General features: G+C 31.5%; 1 protein-coding gene across 2 annotated transcripts; it reads left to right on the top strand.

Moving 5' to 3' along the window:
- Positions 1-3,567: 3,567 nt before the first annotated feature.
- LOC108475797 (zinc finger protein JAGGED-like) lies at positions 3,568-5,803 on the top strand. Of its 2 annotated transcripts, XM_053026206.1 has the most exons (5): positions 3,568-3,997; positions 4,102-4,190; positions 4,553-4,687; positions 4,921-4,999; positions 5,117-5,803. In XM_053026206.1, coding segments are annotated over exons 1-5 (762 nt in total). In that variant the 5' UTR covers positions 3,568-3,995; the 3' UTR covers positions 5,574-5,803. The 2 variants fall into 2 exon arrangements, 1 of the variants encoding a protein (XP_052882166.1); XR_008280390.1 differs by lacking the exons at positions 4,921-4,999; positions 5,117-5,803 and having other exon boundaries at positions 4,556-4,690.
- The last annotated feature ends 2,615 nt before the right edge of the window (positions 5,804-8,418 follow it).

Raw genomic sequence — 8,418 nt, 5'->3', positions numbered from 1 at the left:
TATTATATAGGTCCAGAAAGACATAAGTTTCAGTAAACAAACATGGGTAAGTGTATGAGGCATGTTAAATAAGTTTCGATAAGTATAATAATGTGTTATGTTTTGCTACAAGTAGGTATGTGAGTTAAGCATGACTATTTTGTAAACCATATGTGTTATACTTGTTCTGTTATCTGTTCTGAGAAGCTATTTGATTCTATTATGTAATGTGAACATATGATATTATGATTCTACATGTGCATCGGGGTGGGTTTTGATGTTGGAGGAAGTGTTTTCAGGTAGTATTACTACATTTTCAGCAGTTAAACTGCAATATATGTTTGGCAGCTCAACTGCACCATTATGAGTGGCATACCATCACGACTCGGTGTGATTGGATGGATAGATTCTTGTAGTCCTAACTGGTGTGATTGGTTGGACGGAGTTAGTGTGTAACGGATGGGGGTTGGATCTGTGTTTGCATTTGTTTTGGTTTGATATGGCATTCTGCAATAATATATGTGTTTCTGAAAACTTGACAATCTGGTCTAATATATGTTTATGAAAATATGATATCCCGATCCGAAATATGTTCTGGAAATATGACATAATGATATGATATATATTTTTGGTAATACAACATTTTGATATGATATTTGTACATTATAAGTAAAATTTTGTGATGACATTTACATATGTGCTTGTTAAATAAAATTATGTTTGTGGTTTGAGTCACACACTGCGCTTCTAGCTCATTTGTTTGCTTAATACGTTTCAGGTTAACTTCCAACTTAGGCCGAAAGGTGTGCGGGAGCTCAGATTGGTTTTACACTTAAGTTGGTTTGATTATTTTTAGTTAATTAAGTTTTTTTCGGACTTTTGATTTTTGGACTAAGTTTTCAGTTTTGGTTTTGTTTTGGGCTTGATTTTGGTTTCGATTTTGATTTTTTATTTGTCGGTATTTGATATTTTCTAACATAAAACTACAAAATCATATGAGTTAACAAAAAATGGATTACGGTTTTCAAAACTAAAGTTTTGATAATCTTTCCGCTGCAGGATTAAGTAGTCACTTAAGTATTTCTATAAATAAAATTTATGGTTTTTAACGAATGATTGTTTTAATATTGAAAATGATATGCCAACATTTGTACTTTCAAAAGGCGATTTGAGTTCTAGGCTTTAAATAAGTGTTTCGAACTTTGGTTTTTCAAATCATCTATGAGAGTTTTTGCCAGAATTTTATATTTTGGAACATGCACTAAGTTTGATTAGAACAAAAGCTTTGAATGAGTCGATGTAATTCCTCAGTATCCGGTCATAACTTCTAGGATTTGGGGTGTTACACGTTGGGTCAAAAATTATAGTTTGAGGTTGAAAAAGGTAAGAAACGATGTCTTTAGGTAGTTGCCTAGAACGAGTTTGTTGCATATGAGGTTGTACTTAAGGGCAGGCATTTGGGAATATATAGGTGAGGATGAGGTTATGGAGACCTAGTAGGTGAAAGGCGATGCCAGCAACTCTACAATTGATTCCTAGGTCAATGACACAATAATGAAGGATGTGAAAATTGAGGAGTTTAGAGAAAGGGTTGTTGGTGCTAGTGGTTGTGAGTGAAGGTGATGCCAAACGCAGCAAATTTAGTGAGGACTAAGGAACAAAAGCTAGACATATAATAAATAAATTATTATTTATAAAATAAAACAAGAGAGAGAAGTTTGAATCTAGTTTAAGTCTTGTTAGTGAGGTTTTTAAAGAAAATTATTTTATTTATAAAATTATTATTTTAATAAATGAATTTCATGTTTGACAAGGAGAAAATGGGTGTTCATTTATTTATAATTTTGTATGTATTTTAATCGAAAAATGAACTTTTAAATATTTTTAATTTTTACTTTTTAAATTTAAATACTACTTTTTTATAATTAAGACTAAATTTATAGAACGTTTTGATTTTTTTAATTAGTACCAAATTGATATAATCTGTAAACAATATAAGGCTAAAATTGTTATTATACCAATAAAATGTCACGTCAACATTTTTAGTAATTTAATTGATGAATGATCAACATCTTAAATTTTGATAATATTAGTGACTAAAATAAAAATATTTGAACTTATGTGACTAAAACCGTTAATAATTGAATGGTTATTTATATAGTTAACTCTATTTATTTTCGCAAATGAAAAGAATAATGAAAAAGACTTTTTTTTGTGTGTGTCATGATAATTTTGTAATTTTGAAAATTAATTTTTTTATTTGGATATTTTTGAATTTAGATTTATTTGAGTAGTTTTTTAATTGAACTTTAATTTTGAACCAAATAGAAACAAAATACTCTAACCATGTTGACCATAGTTTTAAAATTGTATTTTTAATAGCTTTGATAAATTAAAAGGTAATATTTGGAACAAAGTAAAATGAAACTTCTATCATATTTTTTCACTCTTTTTTCCAACCATCTTTAATTCCAATAGTTTGCATATGAGTAAATCTGTTCACTTAAATTCAAAGTTTAGTCCGAAATTTAAATAGATATGGGTAAAAATTTGGCTCGAAAAATAAGTATATGTAAAAAATTAGACATATTTAAAAATGAGTCATACTCGAGTTTGAACTTTCAAGATCTAAGCATAATATTAAATTGAAAAATTGAACTTTAACAAAAATTATATAATATTATTATAATATAAATATTAAAAATGTTAAGGTGACCATATATAAAATTTTAATAAATAAAAATATATTAAATTATTAAATTAAAAATAATATAAATATATTTTTCAAAGGTCTAAAATAAGTTTAAGGTTAATCATTTATAAATATAAACAAATTTAATTAAAATTTTAGACTCATATATAATATTATGCGTTAACAAACGTAAAATGTACTAAGTAGAATTCGAGCCAACGCATTAACAGAAGGCATTGGGAGAGTTTACAGAATAGAGGAAAAATAAAGAAGCGTAGCTGCATGGTAGAACAACATATCAATTAATTTCTACACGTAATAAATAAATAAACCAAAATAAAATATTGGTTTTAGTGAAGGGCATTGATCAAGCAACGAAGGGAGTTCCAAAGAATAAAACAACACTTTGTGGGGTTCAGTCTACATCCAACTTAGATCACAAAAAACCTGATAATGAGATCTTGATAGTAACGGTTCCTTGTTCCATGCTGCGCAAATTAAATAAATAAAAGATAAAAATAGAGAAACAGTTCATTGTTTCATGGCAAAGCTCAGGGTACAATGATATTGCCCAGGAAGCCCTTCAACCTACATGGGGACCAACCATTAAACTTTTACCACACCCACTTCTTCACATTATGAGTATTTCCCAACCTTAATCTTCAACTCTAAACCATGTCCTTCAATTTTCCATTTTCTTATATGCATGTCTGATTGTGAACAGCAATTTATGTTTGATTTTGGTTTATAAAGACTAAGTTTTTTAGAGTTTGCAAATGTATTTCCTAACAATATACTTTTAGGGTTTGAATTTAAATTAATGCAATATATCTTATTATTACATTTAACACTTTACTAATGTAATATATTGCATTTAACACTTTACGATCTCTGAACGTTTTTGAAGTTTTGGGTTATCTTTGATGGAAATAGTTTAGTAGGGTATAATAGAGTTGCATTCGAAAGGGCAAACGTGTTTCTATCAAACCAACGAAATCAGTAGCAACAAATGACTAAAGAGTTGATAAACACAAATACTGGCCATCTCCTATTTCAAGTTGCGAGAGCCACTGTCCCTTATTGTTGTTTCAAATTGAGAAAAGAGATAAAGAGAGAGAAAGAGGGGAGGAGATGAGTCCAAAGAGGATGGCAGAGAAACTGATAGAGAACTTTCAATGCTCCTTTTCTCCACCTTCACTCAACCACCCTCTCTATTGCAGTCCCAAACTCAAGTCTTACAATTTTCTAAAGCTTTAGTTATCTTCCCATCTGAAACGTTGTTCACCTCATATTTTTTTCCTGTCTTTCTCTGTCGGTACCATCCATGTAGGTTTCATCTTCTACCCCTTTTTTTTTCCTTCTTTTTTTCCTTTTTACTGTCTTTCTCTACCATCTCCTAATTAATTGATTTTTCTATTTTGGTTTTGCAGGAGACCTGAGAAGAACCCCCTAGACCTCAACAACTTGCCCGACGAATACACTAGGGATGGTAAACAGGTGTTTGAGGAAGGGTCCTCTGGTATATATCTGCTACTATGATATTAGTAATAAGCCTTGAATAAAACAACAATGAAGAAAATATATTTACACACATATATATACACACACTCTGGTTCTCGTCCTAGATTTGAACAGAAAAGATATGTTTTCTTTTTCTTTTGCTTCACGCTTTTCAACACTCTATATAGAGTGGCCTAGCTGTGTTTATAAACTTCAAAAGGAGCACAAGTTTAATATAAAAGGAAGAGGTGGAAAAGGAAAGAGCAAGAGATTGAGGGTTTGAAACTTAAAATAATTTTTGTTGGGTTTGGATGGATTAGGGTTGGGGGTTTGGGGCAAGAATGGTGTCGTGGGAAGAGCTTTAATTGGTGTTGTTTGAAGCAGGCTATAGGACAAAGAAAAGCGGCGGCAGGGATGGGAAAGATGAGTGCGGGAAGGTCTATGAATGTAGGTTTTGTTCGCTCAAGTTTTGCAAATCTCAAGCTCTTGGGGGACACATGAACCGCCATCGCCAAGGCAAGTCATTTCACTTGTTTATTCCCACATGGTTTTTGAGGTAGATTAGCTAGGTCACTATCTTTACACACTTTGGGGATTCGTCAAAGGTTGTTATAATGACGATGGCTTGGTCACATCGATCTTGATGAAAACTATATATGCTGGTTTTGTTGCTGAATTTCTTGGTCTGGTTGTGACACTAGTGTTTTATTTTATTTGATTTGATTTGATTGCTGTTGTTGGGTGGTCAGAAAGGGAGACAGAGACACTGAACCGGGCTCGGCAGCTGGTTTTCAGTAACGATAACTTGGCCACCCCAGGGAATCCAGGGTATGTTCCTTCAAGATTGACACATATGTATAGAGACGGATTTTTTCTGCTACTCCAATTTTCATCTTTATCCTTTATTACTTCATTTTGCGGTTGCTGATGTTCCAATGACTGCAGCTACCATCCAAGCTACCATCCCGCAGGCAATCTCGGTGATCCAACACTCCCATTTAGAACAGTTTGCCCACCAAGATTGTTTTCTGCTTCATCAAATTTGATGCCTCCAACTCCAATATTACAGCCACCGCAACCATATTTACAACCATCGCCCTCACGCCTCAGCTCCTCCCACCTTCCCCAATACCCAGCTCACTCAGTCAACGACTACTATGTAGGACATGCCCTCGGAAGCAGCACTTTGTCACATTCACAATATCATCCCCAAAACCTAAACTATCTGGGTGTATCCGACTCTAATTACACTTGCATTGGAGCCCCAGTAGGAAATGGGTTCGGTCATGGTTCAACCCGTGGAGCGGATTTGATCGGGTCAGGACGAGTAGCTTCTGGTTTTAGAGACGTGACACAGAAGCATTTGGATCATCCAACCAATCGATTTCAAGATGGGTTCTAAAAATTGTTTCATCTTTATCTTCTCCTTTAGAAAGATTTTTCTTATGTTTATCAAGTATTTATCTGGTTTGCACACAGCGCCCAAAAAGAAACTTAACAAGCTAACAAATGGTTTCAAGCAAGTGTCGGGCGGATCATACATGGGAAAGAGGTGGATCGAGTCATGAATTTGTAAACTAAAGGTTTTCTTTCGCTTAATAAAATCTGTGATAGCCCATTGATAAGAGTGTACTCATCCTACAAGTTACGTATTGAGCTTAAGTTGCAAAGATTTCTTGTTCATGATGAGTTAGCTATTTGTGAAAAAAAAATGTAGCAAGTGATATTAGAATCCATCAAGGATAATTATTTAAATGCCATGAGCATGAATTTAAAAAAAAAAATGAAATGTGTGATTGTAACAATATTATTCGGTAATTATCACATGTAAAAAATTCTTCACTGGAATAAGTACTCTTATTCATATAAAAATAAATAAAAGGATTTTGATAATTGTAGCCTCACCTACAAATTTGATAATACAAGTTCTAACCCTAAGAAGGAGAGTATTACTTGTAACACTTTAAAGCCCATAAAAGTTAATCTCAACTTGATTTGGGTACACCTTAAATTTATAATAATATATATTAGATTATAAATTAATAAAAAAGCTTTATAAAAATTACTTAAAATAATTAAAATGTTTTCATAAAATTTAGTTAATATGTGACATAATCTATATAAAGTAGGTCAGGATCAAAATCCCTCGTAAAGAGCCGGTGCAATAAAGACTAAACAAACCATTTAAAAAGTAAATAAAATAACTTTTTTTTTTATATTACATGATTTGTCAAATAAAAATATATATTAGTAATGGAACGTGTGGACAGAAGAGAGGCGAAAGTTTTTGGTTTATGTACAGAGATTGTGGCAGCTTTTTGAGCACGTGGACAGTCTCGACTAGTTTGGCTTTGGGCTTTGGGGATTGGGGGTTGTATTGAGCCGACTGTGGGTAACCGGGGACTATAGCTAGGCTGTGGGGTATATAGTTACATATGAACTGAAAATTTCTAGCCCTCATTTTGCATTTGAATTTTTTTTTATGATGCATTAGTTTTCTTTTTTTTTTGTCAAATTCTGTAATTGCGTAAATTTTGAATTTAGTACTTATACTTTAATTTGTTCATTTTCAATCTTTATAACTTTAGAATTTGAAAAATTTAGTCTTAACTAAATAATAATTATTAATTTCATTAAGTAAATTGTTATTTTTAAAATTTGATGTGTCAAACATTTTATCACATGTAAAAATATATTGTCTGTTTGTTATTTTCACATATTACTCACAAAAACCAGTTAATATATTTAAAGATTGTCGTTTGCATTGAGGTAAAAATTTTGAAGTTTAAAAATATAACTACTAAGAATAATCCAATTGGTGAACATGACTAAATTTATAATTTTACATATAATACAAGACTAATAACGTAATTTAACCAAAAAATTTAATTGTTACCATTGAGACAGAACTTAAATTTTAAAATTATAAAAATATAGAAATTAAAATTAATTAAATTAAAGTATAATCACTAAATCCACAATTTATTATATGTCTAATGGCGAAATTTAACTTTTCTTTTTCATCGTTGCATGTGAATATACACATATATATTTTTATATAAAATAATATATGTAATATTTAAAATAAATAATATTATATAGATAAAAGAAGCTTGAGTCATAACTTAAGTAATCATACAATATTTAAAAATATATGTATGCAGTAAGCCCTCCTTTAAATACATATAAACATTGAATAATATATAAAACTATTAAAAATGATATTAAATTTAGAATTATATAAAAGATGAATTATAATATTAAATTAAAAATATAAAATAAAGCAACAATAATTATAATAATTCATTATAAATAAGAAATATATTTACACTAAATTAATAAATACGTTTAATAACAAACAAGTAATTGGGTGTAATAGTAAGACACCCATCTCATATGTTTTCAACTTCAAGTAAAATTAATAATATCTTAATAATATATTTGTCATGCCTTAAAATATTGCAATGAGTAGATAAGAAATATGTTTTAGGTTTGATGGCTAAAAGATATTTTTTTCCCTAAAAGTCCTAGGTTTGAAACCCACTCCTCCCATTTCTTTTCCTTTTATTTTCAGCAATCTAAGATAAAGGTTACACTAAAATATATATTGTTGGGGATAAAACCTAACAAGAAATGGGTAATAATCCAACGGTTAAGCATTAGTTTCCTTCTCTAAGTGACCTAGGTCTGAGCCACTCTCTTCTCTCCGTTTTTTTCGACCCAAAACTTTGGGATATTTACCCTTGCCGCCCTAGGGTTTCAAACCCTAGACAATTCAACCATTTTTTTCTGATTAAATTAGGATTTTGCTCTCTTTTCAAACCCTAGGATTTTTTTTCTAAAGGTGTGTGTTCTTTTACAAGTGAATCGTGGCAAACTGTGTCTAGGATTAGGGCCACACGGCCCCCCACACGGCCATGTGCCCTATAAACCCTAGGTTAGTTCGTGAACCACACGACCAAGAACCTCCCACACGGTCGTGTCCCTCTTGTAGGTTAATCTTTGCAATTGCCACACGATTACAGTCTGTTACATGACCTAGCCACATGGTCGTATAACCCCTCTAGACGGCTTATAGCATTGCACACGGTCGTGGGACCTTTGCTTTACAATTTTTCTCAGAATTTCGTGAACAATTCAATTTAGTCCCTGCATAATCCCTAAATTGCCTTTAGACATTTTATTCACACAATTGAGTCCTTGATATTATGAATATGCTAGAATCTGTGAATTGATAACTGATTTGC

The sequence above is a fragment of the Gossypium arboreum genome, chromosome 3 (assembly GCF_025698485.1).
Source record: "Gossypium arboreum isolate Shixiya-1 chromosome 3, ASM2569848v2, whole genome shotgun sequence".
Taxonomy (NCBI): Eukaryota; Viridiplantae; Streptophyta; class Magnoliopsida; order Malvales; family Malvaceae; genus Gossypium; species Gossypium arboreum.
The sequence above is the reverse complement of the archived record's forward strand: the minus strand, read 5'-3'. Positions and strand labels throughout refer to the sequence as shown.

Excerpts from the sequence above, each read along its gene's own strand:
- LOC108475797 (XM_053026206.1), top strand. Across the intron at positions 4,191-4,552 it reads GTTTGAGGAAGGGTCCTCTG|CAGGCTATAGGACAAAGAAA; the intron begins GTATATATCTGC and ends TGTTGTTTGAAG. Across the intron at positions 4,688-4,920 it reads CATGAACCGCCATCGCCAAG|AAAGGGAGACAGAGACACTG; the intron begins GCAAGTCATTTC and ends TTGGGTGGTCAG.